The sequence below is a fragment of the Rhinatrema bivittatum genome, unplaced genomic scaffold (assembly GCF_901001135.1).
Source record: "Rhinatrema bivittatum unplaced genomic scaffold, aRhiBiv1.1, whole genome shotgun sequence".
NCBI classification, from domain to species: Eukaryota; Metazoa; Chordata; class Amphibia; order Gymnophiona; family Rhinatrematidae; genus Rhinatrema; species Rhinatrema bivittatum.
The window spans coordinates 34,781-58,825 of record NW_021820751.1 but is presented as its reverse complement, the minus strand read 5'-3'; the positions used below and the strand labels follow the sequence as shown (position 1 = coordinate 58,825).

At 41.2% G+C, this 24,045-nt stretch overlaps 1 protein-coding gene across 1 annotated transcript in view; it reads left to right on the top strand.

The window, feature by feature from the left end:
* The window catches only part of LOC115082080 (vomeronasal type-2 receptor 26-like), a 75,487-nt gene extending 52,091 nt beyond the window's left edge, over nt 1-23,396 (top strand). The window contains exons 4-6 of the mRNA XM_029586345.1: nt 11,286-11,513; nt 16,130-16,256; nt 22,492-23,396. Coding sequence (XP_029442205.1) covers nt 11,286-11,513; nt 16,130-16,256; nt 22,492-23,396 — 1,260 coding nt within the window. The remainder of the gene's footprint in view (nt 1-11,285; nt 11,514-16,129; nt 16,257-22,491) is intronic.
* Nucleotides 23,397-24,045: the final 649 nt, after the last annotated feature.

Below are 24,045 nucleotides of genomic sequence, written 5' to 3'. Positions count from 1 at the left end.
ACGGGTGCTCAGGCCGGAGGGCGGCAGAGAAGGGAAGGAGCTGAAAGCAACAAAAGGTAAGAAAGCAACAAAAAGTAATGAGTCACCTCAGGAGGAGGGGAGGAGGGGATTTTAGGTTTTTAGAGGTTTCCTTTTGGGGGAAAGTTTGCCGTCTACCATTACCCCTGCCTCTAACGCAGGGGTAAGGGTAGGCGGTAAGTTAGCAGGTTAAACGCGCAGCAAAACGGCAGGGTAAAATAGCGATAGTCGGGGCGCGCGTTACTGTATGGGAGGGAATAGCTAATTTGATCGTTTACATTTAATATACATGCCGCGTGCGGAAGGGGTTACCCGGTGATTTAAAAAGGCGGTAAGAATCGGTTAAAGGGGATTGTGTATCACAGGAAGGGCTAACGCGGCCAGAAAGTGAGTAGAAAGCGGGTTAGGAGCGGGGTAAAAGGCCTAGATTTTCTAATCTACCGCGGCATCGTGAATCGTGTGGTACAGGGGGGCAAAGCAGTGGGCAGGCCTGCAAAAGCTGGCAGCGATTGCATCTCGAAGGTGTGATTGCTGCTGGGTTTCATACCCAATAGCGCCATCATAAAAGATAGTGTAGTTGGGCGCGAAATAGGCAGTGAAAAGGCTCCTTACCTTTTCGCCATCCATGCTGTCTTTGCGGCATCCACCCCAGTGCCGCCCTGACTCTTCCTGTTCCGGTCTTGACACCGCCCCTTTTTAGTGATCGCACGCGAAAAGTCCCTTTTCACGTGTGATCGCTTTGAAAAATGACCCCCTTAGGTGGATATAACTTATTTGGCTAAGTTACAAGGTATATTGAGTGGAATGGCTAAGCTGTTGAAAATTCACAAATAAGTATATCCTTACTTAGCTATATAAGTTATAACCGGATAAGTTGAGACCTGCTCTATGGCTCATCGAGCTTACCAATAGATGTATCAAAATAATATAAATAAAGCAAAAAGAGCAATGTAGTAATCAACTCTTCTTGTTATACTTTTCATCCATTATAATGACTACAAATGTTTAGTGATGTCAATATTACTATGAATACCTCAGAATATTTCTGTTACATCGAAAACCCACCCTGATTCAAAGTTCCCCTCTACAGTGGTATAAATGTATAGAGTGTCAAACTGATTCTATTCAGACTCTCTCTCTCTCTCATAAAAATATTTTAATGTATAATAAAAGCAGAGACTTCTGTTATTATTCAATCTAAAAAAGAGAAAAAAAAAAAGAAGGCACAAAACCATATGTACTCCTTAACTAAAAGAAATTCACATAAATACTCAACCAATTCTAGAAATATTTTTTTTATAAAATAATCTTTTTTTTATCCATGACAAAGCATCAGACTTAAGGTGTTCAAAATTCAGTAACCTGTCATTTGCCTCACAATGGGCTACAAATGGTGTCAGAAGGCACATCAATACATAAGTCATCTGCTGGTTGGGCCTGTGTCAGGTTTTGTAAAAAGAAAATGCACTATTAATGAAGAAATAAAAAGTACACTGTATCAACATTTGTGGTGTGGATGAATTTATGAGTTGGCCCTTCATATTGTGATTGGGACATTTCTATTCAGATAAGTAAAATGTTTTCAAGTATATAAAAAAAGTATAAAAAGTAGGGCACAGCCAACTAGCAGATGTTTGATGTATTGGTGTGCCTTCTGACACTGTTTGCAGCCTATTGAGAGGCAAGAGATGGGTTATTGAGTTTTGAAGGGTTATTGAGTTTTGAACACCTTGGCTCTGATGTGACTTGGATAAAACGATTCTTTTATAAAAAATAGTTTTCTAGAATTGGTTGAGAATTTATGCAAATTTATTTTAAGGTAAGGCGTATATATGGTGTTGCGCCTCTTCTTTATTATCTAAAAATATTCTTGCCGTAACACAACTACCAAAAGCACAATGCATTGAAAAATAGGTGTAGTTATTTCTGGCACTATATCCTGCATTGCTGTATCGCTTCAGATGCTAATGGCCCCCATTTCCATTAACTCCACCCAAAACCCTCCCACTGGAAGGGTGGAATGTGGAAGTTGTGTTATTTATCGCACACATTAAGGCCCTATTTCAAAATGATAAATAACCTTGTTAGTTGTATAACTTATACAGCTAAGACCGAATATCAATAGTTAGCTGCATAACTTGTATGACTAACTCACTCTGCCCCGATCCACCCACTACACACCATCAAGTAATGCTGCTAACATTTTTTAGCTGTATAAGTGATTTATGTAGCTAAGTAATGGCCACTGAATGTAGGTACATATTAGGGATGTGAATCATTTTTTGACGATTTAAAATATCGTCCGATATATTTTAAATCGTCAAAAATCGTTAGAAGCACGATACAATAGGAATTCCCCCGATTTATCATCAAAAATCGTAAATCGGGGGAAGGGGGAGGGAAAGGGGGAGGGCGGAAAAACCGGCACACTAAAACAACCCTAAAACCCACCCCGACCCTTTAAAATAAATCCCCCACCCTCCCGAACCCCCCCAAAATGCCTTAAATTACCTGGGGTCCAGAGCGGGGGTCTCGGTGTGATCTTTTACTCTTGGGCCTGCGGTGCGTTGTAGAAATGGCGCCGGTGCTACCTTTGCCCTGTCGACAGGTCAAAGGTAGCGCCGGCACCATTTTGTTTTTTGTCCCCCGACGTCAGGAGCATAGGAGATCGCTCCCGGACCCCCGCTGGACCCCCAGGGACTTTTGGCCAGCTTGGGGGGGCCTCCTGACCCCCACAAGACTAGCCAAAAGTCCAGCGGGGGTCCGGGAGTGACCTCCTGCAGTCGAATCGTTTTGCCATACGGCCGGCGCCATTTTGTGCAAAATGGCGCCGGCGCTACTTTTGCCCTGTCATATGACAGGGCAAAGGTAGCGCCGGCGCCATTTCTACAGCACACCGCAGGCCCGAGAGTAAAAGATCACACCGGGACCCCCGCTCTGGACCCCAGGTAATTTAAGGCATTTTGGGGGGGTTCGGGAGAGTGGGGGATTTATTTTAAAGGGTCGGGGTGGGTTTTAGGGATGTTTTAGTGTGCCGGTTTTCCCGCCCTCCCCCGATTTACGATTTACACTATATTTACAAAAATAAAACCGCGACGATCTGATTCCCTCCCCTCCCCAGCCAAAATCGATCGTTAAGACGATCGATCACACGATTCACATCTCTAGTACATATTCAGTGGTTGCTACTTGGCCACATAAGTTACACTTATCTAGGTAAATAGCACTGAACGTGCTTTGAATATTGACCTCAAGGTGTTTAATGTGTGTTAAACAGTGTTTAATATGTAGAAAATGCATAACAATAACATATGTAGCTTATGTTAGATTTTCTCCATTAACATTAAAATTGTAATGAGCTGCTTTGCATGCTAATGCATGCAAAACAGTTCATGAATAGTGAATTTTATATAAATAAAATAATGCAGCTTGCCTAAAAAAATCACAAGCCACATTATTTTTATGAAAGCTGGCTACCATTCAGGAGTTGTAGCTAATATTCCCCAGAAGCATTAGGACACTGGCACAGGTCCTGATACTCCAAGGCAGTGAATTAAAGGGACATAATATGTGGCTTAACATCTGCATAAGTCTAAAAGTCTCCGGGAGCCTCAGAAAAACCCATGTGGCACCAGCTGCCACTCTAGTCCACTCTTCCAAACACATGCCTCAGACTTACCAAACTTGCCTGGTAGTCTAGTGGGATCCTGGAGCTACAACTAAGCTTTGGCCTGACAGTAGCCATTTTTTAAAACAGGGCAAAAGCAAGATATTAGCTGGATGTTTAATTTTGGAAAAGGTCCGCCACTAGGTCCAGAGTCTAAGAGGTACTTAGCCCACACTAGATTACCAAGGCAACTTTAGTAAATGATCCCCTTAGATTGTAAGCTCTATGTGGACAGTGAAATACCCACTGTACCTGAAAGTAACTTGTTCTGAGATACCAGTGAAAAGGTGTAAAAAAAATATTTTATTTTATTTTTTAATTTTTTGAGATTATTACATTTAACAATCAAATAATCTTGACTGAACAGAAAATATAACAACCAGTTATCCATAATTTAGCCAAAGTAGGACATGACAAATTTAGTCAACACATAATCTTACATTCTTAGTTGGTTGTATAACATAGTCCTCAATATGTGGGGAGATCCAATTACTCATGAGAGCTGCTAACATATTTTTACTATCAAAGAATTGTAGTTGGACTTACAACTTTATAATTATAGAACTTCTCAGTTTACTGAGGGGAAGATACATCTGGACTAGCTGTTTCTGTATTAGGAATTACTCTATCTGATATAAATTTCAACTGTTGAGATGGAGTATAGAATATAATAATGAACTTCCCAGGGGGTGCTCCTGAGCAGCGTTCAAGATGGCTGCCTGATCCTTTAGCTCCGCCAGACCTTCTTTAACGATCTCGACGAACCCTACCACAACCCGCCTCCACCGGTTAAATTTTAGGCTTATCATCGAGCGGAAAATGTCCTCTATCAAATCTAATAAAATAGAAGCCACTTTTGCGGCTGCGGCTGGAACGAAACGCACCAAGCAGGACCTTCCAACACCGGAGAAGGCTGCAGTTACAAAAAACATGGCGTCGGCTGAAATAGTCTTAGACAAATTAAAACAACTTAAGGACCTTATACAACATAACATAGAAGCTATGATGGCTATCCGTTCCGACTTACAAGGATTATCGCAGCTGGTAATCACATTCCAGACTCGCCTGGAAGACGTTGAGATGCAAGCTTCCTCTCTGCTGATTTTGGTCGCAGCCATTCCTAAAATTAATAAAGAAATGGCGCAGCTGCAAAAAGAAATTGAGGACCTTTCAAATCAAAATCGTAGAAACAATCTAAGGATTTTAGGTATCCCGGAAGGGGCTGAAGGTACCGATGTGCTGGCCTTTTTAGAATGGCTGATCCCAACTTGTTTGAAGGTAAAGTACACCCACCCGTTTGAAATTGAAAGGGCTCACCGAATCCCTTCAAAGCCTCCATGTGGTTTACAGCACCCGAGACCAATCATATTCAAAGTCCTTCGCTACCCTCAAGTTCTCGAGATTCTGACCGCGGCTCAGAATAACTCCCCTGTACAATATCAGGGTCATTCGATTACAATAGTTCCTGATTTTGCCAAAACCACTGCTCTGAAGAGGAAAGCCTTTCTGGCTCATCGGCCTAAATTACGTGATTTATAGTATCAAAAACTGCTGAAATGTCCAGTAGAGCAAGAATGTAGCTGTGACCTTGATCCATTCCCCTGAGTAAGTGGTCAGTCAAGGATAGTAGGAGGGTTTCGGTGTTGAGATATTTGCGGAAGCCGAATTGGGAGGAGTGGAGTAGGTCGTGGGTTTCAAGGAATTCTGTAAGTTGCGAGTTGACGACCTTCTCCATGACTTTTGAGATGAAAGGGAGATTGGAGATAGGATGAAAATTGGCAGGGTCCTTTGGGTCTAGTGAGGATTTTTTGAGCAGTGGTTTGACCATGGCATGCTTGAGTGGGTCGGGGACAATGCCAGAGGAGAGGGAGCAGTTGATGACATCCGCAATGGGTTTAGAGATGGTGTTGGGTATGGAGAGAAGGGCTTTGGTTGGGATAGTATCAGAGGGATGAGTTGCGGGTTTCATCTTTTTAAGGATTGATGCGATTTCAGTGGATGAGATGAGTTCAAGGTTGTTAAAGGGGACAGTGCCTGGTTTAACAGGGAGCGAATGGGGTGTCGGGGGAAATTGGAGGAGGATGTTTGCAATTTTGTCATGAAAGTAGCTTGCCAGTTCTTCACATTTGCTGCTGGCTTCGCTGTCGGGAATAGGGGGGATGTGTATTTGGTAAGGGTATACACATAGGTGAAGAGGGCTTTAGGGTTATATTTGTAGTATTGGATTCTTAGGGCGTAGAAGTCTCATTTAGCTTTGAGGGTGGCTAGCCTGTAGAGATGTAGTGAGGATATGAATATGGACGCATTTTGAGGGGATGGGTCTTTTCGCCATGTACGTTCTTTTTGCCTGAGCTCATATGAGCTATGTGATTTCAATCTGTTTAAATTATTATTTAAGTTTTGTTTAAATTATTATTTAAGTTTTAAATTGTTACCTAAGTTGCACACTATGTTACTTAAAGTTTTGCTTAGTTGTATCTTGTTCTTTGTAAAGCCCACCGCCAAGTTCTTACTGTTCATTGTAAACCGGTTTGATTTGTATCCAATGCAAGAAGATCGGTATATAAAAGCTAAAAATAAATAAAAATAAATAAATATTTCATTCGTTTGAGGTCTGATGAGTACCATGGGTTTTTCTTTTTTGCAGATGGTTTAATTTCATGTGTGTTGATAGGGCACAGTTTATTTGCGATATCTAAGGTGATGTGGCTTCAGGAATCTAAAGCTGTGTTAGGGGTTGAGCAATCAAGTTTAAACGAAGAGCTAGCAAAGGCTGAGGTGAGGTCCTCGCTAGGGCAGGATTTTCTGTAGGTGATCGATGTGCTGGAGGGAAGGTCATGGGATTTGGGTGTCTTTATAGAGAGGAAGGATTTGACAATAGCGTGATCAGACCATGGAACAGGGGTACACGATGGGTTAGTGGAGAGGCGAATACTGGAGTTAACAAAGAGGAGGTCTAGGGTGTGCCCTGCTTTGTGGGTGGGGGATGAGATGATTTGGGTAAAGCCAATGGCATCGAGTGAGCTGAGGATGGCTTCACAGGATGAGGAGCGGGGGGTGGCATCTACATGGAGGTTGAAATCCTCCAGGATAATGGCAGGGGCATCACTGTTAATATTGTTGGAAATGAATTCAATAAGGGGGGAGGGATTGTGTTCTAGATTGCTCGGGGGGGGGGGGGGGAGCATAAACTAGGCAGACCTGGAGTTCCAGGGATTTGAACAGCCCAATCTCTATTTTGTGTGGTGCGTTGATTTTTACAGGCTTGAAATTCATGTGCTTTTTGGCAGCTAAGAGGAGACCACCGCCTCGTTTCTTGGGTCTAGGGATGGAAAAAATGTCTTAGGTGTCAGAGGGGAGCTGATTGAGAAGGACTATATCTGAGTCTTTAAGCCAGGTTTCTGTGACAGCGCAGATTTCTGGCTTGTGATCAACTAGTAAGTCAGATAATATTACAGTTTTCTTGGATAGCGACTGCACATTTAGAAGCATGATGGAGAGGGTAGTGAGACCTAGGAACTGAGTGAGTGGGGAGATGAGGATGGGGAGGAGGAGGGATTTGCGCTGGGTGATCAGGCTGAATAGGGTAGTGTGATGTGCTCTACGGGATGGGTGATGGATGCGTGGGATGGGGAGGCTGGAGTCGCCGGCCATCGTGGGGGCTGAGGAGGTACGGGCGGTGAAAATAGGCGAGGAGAGATGGCAGGAGGAAGTAAGCAATGAATGTGCAATCACAAATAGTATATAGGCATAAATCAATAATGGTAATAATGGTAGGTTGTCAGTTAAGGCAGATACAACGGAATCAGGTGATTCAAGAACAGTTATGAGTGGTACATGCATTAGCGACAAAATGGGAGATTAAAAGTCACCAGAGGTGTGTAGTCTTGTTGCTGCTTATGGTCGAGTGCACTTGTTGTCAAGTTACCTTATCAGACACCTGGATTCATGGAGTGGATGGACGACCGTGAGGTGTGGGGAAGGATCAAGCAGCGGTATGGCCCAGTATGGCCCTGTCATGCGGCAGAGCGGCAGGGTGGGTGCTCCTTGGTCGCGCTCCTTAGGCGCATGACGCACAGCGTGCGGTGCCTGAGATCGGGGCCTTGCCTTTAGACCCGCGGGTAGCCGGAAGCAGCATTGGCGGTGGCATCAGCGGGGTGGGCGGTCCTCGCGCGGAGGGAGGGCCGGCCTAGCTTGCCTGATGGAGCGTCCCGGTGAGTTGCTGGAGACCGCAGGGAGGGCTCCGGACCCTGATGGGTCTAGTGCTGGCCGCGCGGAGCACTGGAGGTGTCGGATGGTGGAGGGGGGTCCAGCGAGGTCGGCATCCGGCAGTGAAAAGGGTCACCTGTGGTCGGGGCCTTGCCTTTAGGCCTGCGGGTAGCCGGAAGCAGCGTCGGCGGTGGCGTCAGCGGGGTGGGCGGTCCTCGCGCTGAGGGAGGGCCGGCCTAGCTTGCCTGATGTAGTGTCCCGGTGAGTTGCTGGAGGCTGCGGGGAGGGTTCCGGACCCCGATGGGTCTAGCCACGGCCGCACAGAGCACTGGAGGCCGGCGCTAGACCCATTACATTTATATTTCTAAAATATGTTTTCATTACTAAATCCCTAACCGAGTCCAGCAGGAAGGAAACAATTAATGTTGCAGTTCATGCGGAGCTAGTATCAGATGTCTGTAATATCTCCAATATATTTAAAGGAGAAAGTACTTGGAATTCCTGGTCCTCGCTGGGTTTTGCTTTTAACGGTGGCACATAATACATTTTTGTCAGCGGTGGCATTGTCTGGTTAGAAAATTTCAAAATCTCTTGTGCATACTTTACCCACATGTCTCTAGCCGAGACCAATGGCACCCTTGGGAAATTTATTAATCTCAGGGTTTTCCCTCGTGCCTGGTTTTCCAAATTCTCTAGTCTTTTCTCCAGTGTTTGATTTTCCTTTATCACATTCAAATACAGATCTTTTAAGTTCCCAATATTTTGTTGAACCAACTCCATAACAAGTTCTTGTTTAACATTATCTTCTTGCAACATTTTAACTTGTTTATCCAAATCTTCCATTTTAGTTATAACAGGGTTTATTTGCAGAGAGATATTTTCATTTAAGACTACTAGAGTCTCCCAAATAGTTTTGAGTTATATCTGTAGGTCTCACCATCGGTATGATTTTCCTTCGTTGATCCTTTCCTAACTTTCCAATTGTTAGATCCGTCGATGTCAGCTTCTCTCCTCCCGCTGAGCTCCTCCCACTATCTCTGAAAGCTTTGGGCTCCACTGCAGTTACTGCTGTTACCTCTGCCCTCGCTCTTCCAGAACTGGTGACATAATCGGTTCACGTCGGAATCGACTCCTGATGAGCCTCCCTGATCTCTGCGGGGTTTTCTGGCGGCGTTCTAAGTACCAGGGACATAGATGTTTCAAAGTTCTGGAGAGGGTCTGCTGTATCAAGGCTGTCCTAACCCTTCTCCTCCGGACATCCTCCCAGTTTGATAAGACCAAAAATCACATGGGTGTCCATCGGTCCGGATTTCGGGGTTCCCGAAGGGGTCTCCAACAATTCACGCTCCTTAACCCTTCTTTTTCGGGCCAAATGCGGCATTATTTTAGATAGGAAAAATATTCCAAACCACAAAAGTAAGAGGCGACGCTTTCTGTGATGCAGCTACATCGCCATCTTGGATCCCTTAGTATCAAGTAAATATTTTATAAAAGATTGGTGCTGGGGAGGAACAGAAATTAAAATGCCTCTATGATAGTTGAAGTTAAGGAATGAAGGTGCCTCCAATGTGGGAAGTAGAGAAGTGAAGAACTGACCTCCCACGGAGCTAAGTCTCATTACTAAAAACTGCAAGAGGTATGCGTCTGGGTTGTCAAAAGAGAGACAGAAAACAAAGGGAGTGGGACACAAAATGAGTTAGATCTCATGTCCACTGAGAAGTAAAGAGAACTCAGAGTAATAGTAGTTAACCAGTTTGACAAGAGCTGGAGGGATGTTAGGGGTCATTGGAAGAGCCAGAACTATGTACATAGTGTAGCCAGATAATTTGTGTCTGAAAATGATCTACATTTTATGTGGCTAAAGTTCCTCTGGAATTCCATATCACATGTATTTTTAGAGACATGTTTAGGTCAGGAGAAGAAAATAATGCAAATAGGGCCATATTTTTAAACCTACGCGTGGGCATAGATTTGTGCGTGCAACCTGGTGTGCACAAATCTATGCCCGATTTTATAACATGCGCGCGTAGCCACGTGCATATTATAAAATCCAGGGTCGGCATGCGCAACAGGGTACACCTTGTGCGCGCCGAGCCCTAGGGGCACCCCGATGGCTTTCCCTGTTCCCTCCTGCTCCCCCCACCTTCCCCTCCCTTCCCCTACCTAACCCGCCCCCCAGCCCTATCTAAACACCCCCTGACCTTTGTTGTCGAAGTTGTGCCTGCCTCCGAGCAGGCATAGGTTTCGCGTGCCAACCGAATGCCGGTGCGTGAGACCCCAGCATGATTGCTGTGCCGGAGGCCTCAGTCTCGCCTCCAGCCCACCCACTCCCCGCCCATTTTTTCAAGCCTCGGGACATACGCGCATCCCGGGGCTTGCGCGTATCACTGGGCCTATGCAAAATTGGCTCGGCGCGCACAGGAGTGGGTTTTAGGGGTTACGCACATAATATACGTGTGTAATCCTTTGAAAATCCACCCCATAGAATTTAAGAATAAGAAATGCCGTAGTGGGTCAGACCAGCCTCCATCAAGCCCATTATTCTCTCTGGGATACCAATAGCTTTCTTTGAGTTTTCTGTTATCTTAAAAAAATATGCACTATTCAGAAATAGCACAAACTGTTTATCAAAATAAAGAAAATAAAATTTACCACAATGACATGAAATTCAGGCAACAACCTCCAATGATGAATCAGCACAACACAAAATGATATTATTTGATGTTCCAGCCCCTGGCTGATAAAGCTTTATTGACTTTTCCTCCAGGAACTTGTACAAACCTCGTAAAACCCCACTGGCCTAGTCTCTTTGACCTGCGTAGCCTTTCTTGGAAGGGGAGATGTTATTTTAGTCATCCTTCCCGGCACATTTTCAAATCTGCATGCACTATTTCCGGGGAGAAGCACTCATAGAAAAAGCAAATGCAAATGTGCATGGGAACTTTGCAACCTTTTTCACAATGACAGAGTGCTTGCACTTTCACTTTGAACATTAGAAGAAAAACTGGATAAAAAATGGCCAAAGAGTTTGAAAATCGCCCCCACTGAAGATAGGGACAGCCATGAAACTTAGCCCAAGCTCCAATTTTATTTTTTAGTCAGTTAGGTGGAAGCATTTCAAAATTTCCCTCCAAAATTTAAGCTGTATTTCAATTGTTCACAGATTATGAATTTGTTCCTGTTCTTCCTTCTTTTCCATTTTCATATCTCCTTTCACTTTTTTTTTATCAGACTATGCATTCCACATGTATTAGTGTGCATAATCCTTTGTTTATGCTTTGTTACTCTTCATAATAGGAAAATCAGATTTGATTCTAATGTATTTGCTTGACACTAGGCATGTGGCCTTCCACTAATTAGCTATTCTAACTACAATTTACCCATCATTTAGCTTCATCATTTTCTGAAGAACGTCCACTTTAAGAACCTTCTGGGTGAAGAGATCTCTTTTAATGAGAATAGAGAAGGGCACATTGGCTTCAATATTATGAATCTGGTTGCTCTACCTAATGGGACAATGAAATATGAAATAGTTGGAAGTTACAACCCTAATGCTCCTCTGGGACAGGATTTCATCATTGATGAGGAAGCAATCGTGTGGGAGAGCGCGTTCAACCAGGTCAGAATTACGTTACATTAGAGCATGAAAGAAGACACTGAGCCATGCAGGTTTCCCACATGGTGTTATAAAATGGAGAGAAGGAATGCAGTTTGGGGGACTGACTGCCATAAATTATACTCCATACTAAAATAACACAGCGATAGAGTTTGTAAATAGTGTTGAAAAAAAAAAAAAGATAGGGAATATTTATATTTTTTTCCACTGGTCCTGAGGATCATAGATGTCTAAAGAATTTTAGATGCATGGTCAAGCTGACCCCATTAAATATAATATAAGCTTTGAGTTCTTTAGTTAACACCAGGAATAGTGAATTAAACAGGCTTTAAATATGATTGCACCCACTAAGACCTATTCAATAAGGGAAGCACAGAGTGACCATTAGTATGCAGATTTATTATGGGAATTAATTTTAAAGGATCTGGAATAATAAAATATTCTGATGTAATGCCCACCATGCCTTTCTAATTTGCATAATTTAGATATTTCTGGTAGTATGAGTGAAAGTAAGAAATTATGGGGGAGCTTTTAAAAGGGCTGCATGAGTAAATCTCGGGGTTTACGTGTGTGGCTGGGCCTTGAGCATGCCAGGCAAATTTTCAGAGGGGCTTGGCCACGCACATAAACCCCGGAATGCGCACAAGTGCCGGTCCTCTTCAAAGGGGCGGGACATGGGTCTGGGCAGCCAGTCAGGACAGCAGCCATTAGCCGCTGTCTCGGGGTAGCGTGCACCAGCAGCCGGCTGGTGCACGTAAATTACTTTGCTCCTGAGGAGCACGAAGTAATAAAATAAAACTTCTGACTAGGTAGGTTGATTTTTAGGGGCTAGGGAGGATAGGGGAAGGAAGGTTAGGCAGTGGGTTAGGGAGCTGGGGAAGCCCAGATTGCTTCTTCACATGGAAATTGATATGTCCACCCCCCCCTTGCATGCACCGCACGCACATGCACACATGGATTATAAAATCCAGCTCATATATTTATTTATTTATTTATTTATTTATTTATTTAGGTTTTTTGTATACCAACATATATGTGCACAGCCAACCAATTTTATAACATGCTATAAAATCAGTGTTTCCGTGTGCGCGTGCCAGGAACTGCAGGCATATGGAGGCATGTGCGCATGTTATAAAATCTACCCCTATGTGTGTGCTTGATTCATCCCCATAGAAAGGGACCTTTTTTCCCATAATCTGGGTCTCAGTGAGCACTAGGGGGAGATATCAATGGAGAGAAGCAAGAGAGAAGCAGCTATGGGATGTGGCTCTTCCTTAGATTCAGGAAAGAAGAGGGTTGATTGCTTTTTCTCTCTGGTGGAAGAGTGTGCATTTTTTCTCTTAAGTGGTTCTAGGAGGAATCCATCTTACAGAAGGGATCTGGATGGCACTTGTCCCTATTCCACGGGATAAAGAAGTCTGTATGGGAGGCTGAAGGCATCAATCAGTTATAGTGATAAAGGTGATCTGTGGAAGAAGAGGATTTTAAGGAATTGACCATATTTCTAAGATAAAAGAGGTCTTTCCAGTTTTCTTGCAATCTTACTTATTTAGAGTACGTAACTGTATATTTTTAATTTCTCCTGCACTGAGAACTGTTTTTTTTCCTGATTTTTGAAATATTTTAATGCATATATTTTTCATCATTAATATCTGTTTTTGTTTAGAAACAATACTAACATTGTGGAGAAATACATTTGAGAAACTCTGTGTGTTCTCCTTGGGTTTGTCAGATGTGCTGACCCCCATCCGAACCCCCTGGAAAAATCCTAATTCCAGAGCTGTAGCAAATTTCTCAGTATATTCACTATCTAAATGTGGTCCCTTAATTAGGAGAGCCCTGTGAAAGGAGGTAACATTAAAGATAGGCATGGCAAATTTTGATGAATATAATAGAGAGCTTAGGAAAACTAAAAGGTGTTTTTTTTATCAAAAGCACTTACTCTCAGAAAAGGCTAAAAGCAATTGTTCAAATTCCAAAATAGACTTTTACTGAAACAATTCATAGAGTCAAAGATGGTAAAGAAAATTCAACAAAGAAATTCCAGAGATATGCAAAATCCTGTTTGGATTACAATTCTAGATATATGGAAAGAAATTTAGTTTTTCCTCAAATTTATTTAGTTTTATTTTGATAGGTAAAACACAAGTGAGTTGATCTTTGATTTGGTACATTGCAACCAAACCAAAATTCAACCCATCCGAAATATCCAAATAATGAGAACTATTAGCAAATATTGCAGACTATTTGCTAACAAATTTACAGGGTCATTTCCAAGCTGCGACAGCCAATTATTGCGGGGTAAAATAAAAATTAGGGAAAGCGATGGAGTTAGGGAGGAGTTTGGGAGGGGTTTAGGGAAATGGGGTGGTGGCATAGCACCAACTTTTAGCGTGACACTATGGGGGAGATAGTGTGCAGCACGGTCGCATCGCAACAGGCGAAACCGCACTGCCGTGATGCGGCCGGCAGCACACTATCTCCCCCGCCCCTTTTTTTGCCCTCACTCCTTTACCATTGCAGCTCATCATTCTGCAGGCAATGATGAATCTAGCCCTTAATTTTTTTAAAAAGGACACATCCCCCTGTGGCCTTCCTAACTTCTTTATTGAAGCATAGGTAGAGAATGGCAGGAAAAGACCATATGGCCTATCTAATCTGCCCATGAGCTCTTTGATGAAAAATGTGGCTGGAGCGATCCCCAGTCCCTCCTTCCCTGCTGAATCTTGCTGTCCATGACTGTTTTTCGATAGAGCCATAACATTACTTGTCCCAATCTTAGTACTGGCCAGCAGCATTTTCAAATGTAGCCTGCAAGGGAGGAGTAACTGGAAATCAATCCTGCCCCTTTCTTCATTGGAGACACTGCAGAAGGAGTAAAGAGGGAAGGTATTGCAGTAGAAAAATTTTTGTTTGCTTGTTTGTTTAAAATGATTGTTGATTAGTACTTGTTTTAAATTGTATCTGTTGATTTAATTGTTATCTAATTGTTGTCTTTTACTTTTGCCTTTATTTACTTTGTTCCTATTTTAAGTGGAATATAAATCAAATAAAAATAAATAGAGAAAGAATGACAAGAGATAAGAATTCTCCCAGCAGAGAAAATTATGATGTTGAAGTGGAGATTGCATTAGACAGAAGGTGGGCAGTTATTTAAACATTTGCACGATAATCTCAACAAACTCCACCATCTCCATAAAACCTTTATTGAAGCATACAATTACTTTATGTTTTGCTCCAATAGAAATTATTCCAGTCAGGTTATTTCCAGTTAGTCTTTTAAATCTTTTTATCAGGAAATGCCATGCAGAGCTCCATCCCTCCATTGATGTAAAGTATTTCTATAGAAATGTGATGTTCTGTGATTTGTAGCTCAGTGGCTCCCAAACCTTTCCTGTGAGACCCACAGTCAGGTTATCCATATATCCACAATAAATATGTGTGAGATAGATTGGCATTCACTGACTCCATTGCTTGCATATTTATATCATGCATATTCATTGCAAAGATCCTGAGAATTGACTGTTTGGGATCCCCCAGAAGGGGGATGGAATTCATTGTTCTAGCTTATCTTTTCTCAATCTACTAGTTCAAATGTGGCCAACTCTGGTGTCAAGAGGCACAAACAGGCCTGATTTGCTGGATTTACACAATGAAATACAAGCAATAGACTTGAATTCAATGAAGGAAGCACATGCACATTTATCTCATACATATTCATTACAGATACCATGAAAACCAGGGCTGTTTGTGCCTCTTGTGTAGCGGAGTTGGACACCCTCCTCTTGTTAAAATTATCATTTCCCAACTTCAGTTACTGTGTGTGCAGAGAAAATGGAATGCAGTGCAGGGGCCGAGTTTTTCTACCTCTGATTCCAGTTTTATAAAAAACATTAATTTCATCTCCATGAGGTAAACAGGTGAACTTTGAAGTAAAAAAGTAGGCAATACAGGAATCACCTGAATGCCATAATTTTTATACTTTGCTTCTTACCACCAGAGAGGAATTTTAAAGATAATGGAAAGAGCTGCTGATTCACACTAATAATTTTAATAATAATTTAAAAATTTTTAAGGCATAAGGGAAAAACACAGGCATAAGTTCTTAAGTAAAGCACAGCAAGCAGCATTGTCTGAATTTTCAAGGAAGATCATCACCCTGTAAAAAATGTTGCTAGATGAAAGTTTTATGGGTTATCATAAAGCTTGGGATAACTGCACAGAACAGCAGTTAATACCTTTAAGAGAAACATGGGGGTAGCCTGCATGGAGTATCAGTTGCTACCTAGGGAAGCTTGCAGGGCAGACTGGGGGACCATTTGGTCTTTTTCTGCCGTCATTACTACCACTGTGTAAGGTGCATCCTGCACAATTGAGAAGCACGATACTTAAGGCATTTATAAATAAACCTGAAGCCCAGATTCCATGTCAAATTTTGTTCCATATATATATATATAATTTTTTAATCGAAATATGATTCAAACCTCACTGTGGTGTACTGCTGAGCTCCTGGGTCATGTGCTCAAAAAACTAACATTTTTAAATTGACTCATAAACACTGCTTTTTAAAATCTACAGCTCAATGTTATCAAGTTCTCCATATTGTTCTCCATATTTAGACACCTCCTCAATCCAAATGCAGTCAGAGCTGCTCTCCTGGATTCAGGAAGTTAACCAGGAAAGGAAAGCCCATCTGCTGCTATGACTGCATTCCCTGTTCAGAAGGAGAGATCTCCAATCAAATCGGTGAGTGATATAATGTAACCTGCAGAGTGCCCATGGATATAGATTATTCATAAAAGCTCCTGCCCTGTTAAACTCAGAGGTGTACAAATGATTTTGCAGAAGACACAGCTTCTATGGGGAATGTCCAGTTATTCCCCAGATTAGGCTGAATATCTTTCTTTCTTTGCAACTTGAGATTAAATGGCTAGGCCCATCATTTTCCTATTAGCCATCCATTTTTGTGGCTCCAGAAATTTGCATTATTGAACCTTAGCTGCTTAATACTGTAAGTTATGTGTTGTATGGCAATATCTTATTTGTGTTTGGAAAGGAGGCATTTCACTGGATGAAAGGTGAATCAGAAATGAAGGGTCTGAACTCAGAGACCTAAGAGACCTACGGAAGAGGAAAGAAAGGTGGTTTAAGATCAAGATATTCAAATGCCTAAAATGTATTAATGACAAATAACACACAAGCCTTTCCTTCAGAAAGGTTGCTAGTGGTACTGTGGAAGTGGTGATGACAGGAGCTCCTTTGTGTGCTCCTTTGTTCATGATGAGTTGTGGAGAGCCATTAATTGATGATCCGTCTTTCATTCCTACTGATTCTAACAACCTCTATGTGAGTGTAGTTGTCATAGGCAAGGCAGGTATGGAGGGTTGTATTCAACAATCTTGGGTAGGTCATCTTGGCCTTCATCTTGTCTTAACACTGATTACATGTTATTCTAGTTTACTATCAGCACATGCAGCTTTGACTATATTTCTCATAAATGCCCAATCTGTAAAGAAAAAAGTCTCTATACTTTTTGACTTGATAATTGTGGAAATGCCAGATTTTCATTGTATTACTGAATCTTGCTTGACACAGATGTGCCATTATTGACCCATTTATGTCCCACAAGTTTTGTTTTGGTCTCCCACCTACTTGCTAAGGGATCTGTTGGTGGATTTAGTAATATGGAAATTTTATCATGAAATTCTTGGAGAGATGTTGGTTTTATCTTCAATAGAGCTCAGCATTTGCTTGACATATGCCTCCCGCCCCCCCCCCCCCCCCCCAAGGTTCTTAAATCCCAACTGTTCTGTATTCTTTGAAAAAATGCTAAATTCAAAATCTGATTTAAATAGTAAGATTATCCTGGATGATTTCATTTTACATATTGACTCTTTGGGGTAGATTTTAAAAGGTGCGCGAGCACGTCCATGTGTGCGCACTACCCAGCGCGCACACATGGACGCGTGATTTTATAACATATGCATGCAGGCACACGCATGTTATAAAATCGGGGTCACCATGCACAAGGGGGTGCATAATTGTGTACCTTGCCCGCGCCGAGCCACGCTGTCTTTCCCCGCTCCCTCTAGCCTGACCTTCCCACCCCTTCCCCTAACTTTTCCCTCTCCCGGACCACCCCTTTAGTAAATCCCTGGGACTTACACGCATCCCAGGGCTTTACATGCATCGCCGGGCCTTTTTAAAATAGGCCCGGCATGCGTAACCCCTCAGAGGATTTACGCGTAGGGTTTTTCAAATCCGGCCCTTTGTCTTTGTCCACTAACTGTGAACATTTTTTGGAAGCATTGACCTCTTTAGGCTTGAAACAAATTGTCAATAAGTCCACTCATAAATTAAACCGTACTCTGGATTTGGTATTCATTAATTCTTAATTCGTAAGTATCTTTTCCCAATGCCTTGGTGTCAGATCTTCCTTTGGTCTAACCATCATCTTATTTCATTCTGCTGTCCCTGTCAGTTGTCACTACAGATATCAAATTATATTTATACTGATATTAGGAAAAGAGGCTTTGTAAACACTGATCATTTATAGGAAGCTCTTGCCCCTGAACTTGAGAAGTATGATCCAGGAAATGCTGGTGCTGCAATTTCATCTTGAAGCAAGATTGGGAACAATGCCCTGGATAAATCTGCACCTCTTAAAAGCTTTAAAAATCACATTTTGACTAAAGACCCTGGTTTTCAACTGAGCTCCGTGCATGCATTGAGACGGTTGCTACTTAAATATGAATATACATGGCATAAAGTTAGATCTGAATCCCTGGACATACTTGTTTTTAATTCTGTTATTTGGCACTTCAAAGTGGATTATATTTAAGTATAGTAGATATTGTCTATCTCCAGGATGCTCACAAACTAACAGATTCAGCAAAAAGTGTTAATAACAAAAAGAGGTGTGTTTATGGAAATGTTTTAATTACTACGCTATGTGGTAACTTAGTAATATGGTAAATTTAGCACACCATGCAATAATCCCTATTTTTTTGCATCTTTCACTATGAGAGAGAGAGAGAGAGAGAGAGAGAGAGAGAGTGAGAGAGAGAGAGAGAGAGAGAAAGAACGAGAACCTACAAGGTGCTTATAGCAGCTAAGTATTTAAATCTGTATAGGAGGGCCATCTAATAAGTTGAGGTGAGGTGTTAATGGCAGTTTTGACCTTATGGGCCAGTTTCACATGTAGAGTGAGATGTACAAAAAGCACAACACATCTTGGTGAAGATTTGACATCACTGGGAGTGAGAATAGTCTCACAAAGATGAAATTTCTATTATGTTCTCTCACCCTAGCTTGATAGACTCTACAACAGGGTACCATCAAGCTAGGATGAGATAACATAGTACATAATTTCATCTTTGTGAGACTTTCCTCACTCCAAATGATATCACATCTTCACTAAGGTGTACTGTGCTGTTCATATGTCTCACTCTACATGCAAAACTAGCCCCTAAACCCTAAACCACCACTACCATCTCACCTCAACCTATAGATGGCCCTCCTATAGAGATATAAATAGGTGCACACAGGGAGGCACTCCCCAGAGGTTCTCTCTCTCTCTCTCTCACTCTCCCTCCCTCCCTCCCCCTCCCCCAAGCCCAGAAATGGTCAAAATGCCGTTCCAAAAACCTTATCGCAAATTGCATTATGGCCTTTTTTGGACATATCGCACAGCCTAACACCAGGAAAAAAGGTGTTATTTCTGGCATTAAAACCTTGCAATAATACTCCTCATTTAACTAAATCCAACCCCTGCCTGATCCCAACCTTCCAAAAATTTGCATGTGTGCCATGCATTATGAAGAATAACACATGCATTAATATCATAACGCATTTTTATGAATGACCCAGTAAGTTTGTACCTGAGGTAATGGAGGATAAAGTGACTTTCACATGGTCACAAGGAGTAGCAGTGGTATTTGAATCCTGCTTTTGTAGACTGCTGCTCTAACCATTAGGCTACTCCTTCATGCCTTATATAAGAATTGCTAGGAATGAATATAGACAGTAGAGTTGTGCAATCGTTTATCACACCGGTAGCCCCTGTGACATAGTAGGTCAGAGGCTATCGGCACCATTTTGAGCGAGGCAGGCACGCCGGGCACGGAGGGACAAATTGCTCGCGAGACCCCGCTGGACTGCCAGGGATGTTGGTAAGTCTTGGGGAGGGATTGATATGATTGGGGTTTTATAGTAACTTTTAATGCTTGGGGTGGGGTTTTTTGAGCTTCATCTTCCTGCATTGTTTTTTGGGCCGGTTTCGGTTTTCCCCGTTTAGTTTTTCCAAAAACCTATCCGAGGAAAAACGAACTTTACCCCGAAGCGTCCGACTCAAAAAACGACCTGGCAGTAAAAAACGAAGCTCATCTCTAATAGATAGTAATGTTGAAAATTTTGTTTTTTGCATAATTAAAAGTTGCTGGTAATAGACCTAAGTTTCTGTTTGATATTGCTTGAACCTTAACTTCCACCATGAGCTGGATTCAGATAGCTCAACCAGTAACTATTGTTGGCACTAAGTTTATGTCTTTTTTACTAGAAAAGACTGCCAAAATTTAACACATTTTATCAATGTTCCAACCTAGTTTTTAATGCCAGTAGACAAACCATGGTGATGTTAACTGGGACTGATTTTGTGAAGTTTCATATGCCATTTCCACCTTAAATCCCAAATTTTATCCTCTAAAACCATGCAATGTAGGTACTTTAAAAGTAATTAGAGATACTATTACTCTTTCATTGACATTGCTGATTAACTGCTCTTAAGGGAATATCATGTCCCTCAAGCCTTAAAATAGGCATCAGTAAGACCTTTACTGAAAAAGCTAACTCTCCAACCTTTTGATCTTGCACATTACTCGCCAATTTCCTCCCTTTCCTTTATCTCTAAACTGCTTTATCATTTGTTCTTAAAACAGTTTAATAACTTTCTTAATGACCATCCACAATTTGGTTTTAGGAAGGCCTTAAGCACTGAGATTTTACTAGTCTTAATTGATGGTCTCAGATGTGGTCTTAATGCTGGCAATAGATATTTTCTGATGGCTTTGGATATCTCATCTGTGTTTGATACCATTGATCAACAGATCTTTTTGTACCAACTCAAGGCATGTGGAATCTCTCACACTTGTCCTCAGTTGGTTCCATTCCTATTTTTTTGGACATCAACAACAGGAAAGAGCCTGAAGAAATATTTTGCCATTTCTTCCCCTGGATACCATGTCCTGCAGGGATCAGCTCTCTCTGATATTTTATTTGACATCTAGATGTCTCCAGTTTGCATATATTTAGCTGGGCTCTGTTCAGGATACTGGTTGTATGCTGGTGACATTTAATTTTATATCCAGATGAGGACATCATGGGAAGAAACTTATATATCCAGATGAGGACATCATGGGAAGAAACCATAGCCGGACCAAAAGAATGGAACTCTATCCCAGGATACCTAAGTTCCATCAAAGATCCCAAAAATTTCAAAAAAAGAACTAAAAACATGGTTGTTTAGACAATCATACACAGAATGATATAATATATATTTACCAATTTCAACCATCATCTTGAACCCTAACACTTCTGTACAATAAATTTATGCAAAATTAAACCTTTATGGTATTCTAACATGTTATACTCTGCTTTTGCTGAGATGTTATATATATATTTGCTCTTTGTATTGTACTATAATTTATAATTTATATCTGTTCAATGTAATGAATTTGTTACACTGTAAACCGGAATGAAGGCACCCAGCTATATTTCGGTATAAAAAAGAACATAAATAAATGTACTGGTTGCTTGTTGCATTTCTGTAGGCTGACTTACAACAAGTTATTCCTAAACTCACAAAACTGATATTTTAGTGTTTCAATGTAATATTTTGAATCAGCCTCATCAGGCTATCCATATTAAAAAAAAAATAAATTGTGGTGCCAGTATCTCCAGTTGTTAAGTCTAGCTGTTCTCATTGACCCTGCCCTCTCTTTCAAGAAACACATTAAAACTGTTATCCACACCAGGTTCTTTAAATTGCATGTGTTTTACATAATCTTAAATCCCTGGTATTCCCTGAGGATTTTCAAATCATTGCACAGGCTTTAATGCTGCCCTTACTTGATTATTGCAATGCTTTGTATATTGGTCTCCCAGCATAACTGCTTAAAGCCTTGCAGATGTTACAAAATGTTGCTGCAACATTGATTTAAGGCCAATTATATTTCTCTCATGCTCCTGGAGTTATATTAGTTATGTTGCAGGAAGGTCAAAGATGAACAAAAGTGCAAATATTACACTTAACCTGAAAGGGCCAGAGAACAACTTCTTTACAGTCAAGTTACATTTCTGCACTGGACTATTATGGATAAGTTCTGTTCCTTGATATCAAAGACTTTGCTTACAAGAACTTTTATTTGCATCAAAAAATATGCTTTCTAAATGAAAGTGACTAATTGTTTAAATGGTATAATGCCATTTTAGAGACTTCCCTATTTACAGCATGAATTTTGAAAGTCTCTCTTAATGGTTATATGGTATGTGATTGGTGAATTTTTTTTAAAATTTGAACTGTTAATTCTACAGAAAAAGCAGCTATGTAACACAAATTTGTTGTGACCCCAGCCTCCAAGTCCCCTTCTTCACTGTCCACCCCTGTTGCAACAAAGTTACAGTTTCCATACTCCTAAGGAGTGGTTAGAAGCTCTAGTGAAGAAGCAAGCAAGACTGATGAGGTGGGGATATGAGGGTTAGGCTATGACCCAGCTGTGATTTAACTCAGAAGTGAAGGCTTAAGTGCATGGCAGTTGAATGATGCTTCTATATTTAAGCCTTAGAAATACCAGAGCACTGAAAATTCTGTGATATTCTAAACTATACTTCAACAGCATTCTTAAATATAAGAGAAATATGTTCATTCATTGTCCTAAAATTGATGCTATCTATGAAGTATTAAGACAATATTCTTTCTTCTCAGATATTGACACCTGTACCAAGTGCCCAGAAGACAAATGGGCAAATGAAATGAAAGATGCCTGCATCCAAAAAGTGATTACCTTCCTCTCCTATGAAGAACCCTTGGGGATAGCTTTGACTTTTTTTAGTATTTTCTTCTTTTTCATCAGTGCAACTATTCTAGGAATCTTCATTAATTACCGAGAAACTCCCATAGTGAGAGCCAACAACCAAGACCTAAGCTATATTCTCCTCATCTCCCTAATGCTCTGCTTCCTCTGCTCCTTGATATTCATTGGCCGTCCCAGGCAGGTGACCTGTATTTTCCGACAGACTGCTTTTGGCATTATTTTCTCCATCTCTCTTTCCTCTGTATTGGCAAAAACCATCACTGTGGTCATGGCTTTCCAAGCTAACAAGCCAGGAAGCAAGCTCCGGAAATGGATGGGTTCCAGGGTCTCAAACTCTATTGTTCTTTCCTGCTCCCTCTTTCAAGTCTTACAGTGTTGTGTCTGGTTGGGCACTGCTCCCCCATTCCCATATCTTAACATGCAGTCAGAAACTGGAACAATTCTAATTGAATGTAATGAAGGGTCAATAATTGCTTTTTACTGTGTTCTGGGTTACCTGGGATTTCTGGCTGGTATCAGCTTCCTCATAGCCTTCCTAGCAAGGAATTTACCTGAAAGTTTCAATGAGGCCAAGTACATTACCTTCAGCATGCTGGTGTTCTGCAGTGTTTGGGTGTCCTTCATCCCAACATATCTGAGCACCAGGGGCAAGTACATGGTGGTGGTGGAGATATTTGCTATCCTGACCTCCAGCGCTGGACTGCTGGGCTGCATTTTTATCCCCAAGTGCTATATTATTCTTTTGAGGCCTGACAGAAACAACAGAAAGTATCTATCAAAAAACTGGAATGATTAATATTTGTATAAGTGAAATATGGCATTATTTTAATTATTTGGGCACTCCAACTTGATTGATGTGTATTCTGCACCGAAACTTCATCACTGATTAAAACATAATTAATTTTTATACATTTTTTTAATAGTCAAGATATCTTTATTCAGTTTCAAAATAACATTTACTTATTGAATAACATATTAAAAACTTATTTTACATATTCAATATTATTTTAGTAGCAGCAACCAACATGCACATACATTGTTACAAGGACTACAGTAGAATTAATTATCTGTAAAGTAAAAAGTAAATAAATAGATGAGAAGAGGACAATGTTTAATATCATTTCAATATAATGAGATAACATACTCAAAATAAGATTTACATTTTCATTTTTTGTTGTTGTTGATTAAATGTTTAAATTCCTTTTACTTCAGATTGAGGTCTGGTGCCTATCATTAACCACATTCTATAGAGAATGGGAAACAACTCAATAGAAATCCTGCACCTCCACTTCTGCAAACAAATTCTCCATACCCACAAAATCACTCTTAATAATGGGTAAAGAGCTAAACGGGATGCTTTCCCTTACAGTTCACCATATAAAACAGAATATTACATTTCTGGTATAATCTCAGTAACAGAGACAAATGTCCTTTATTACCAGGCA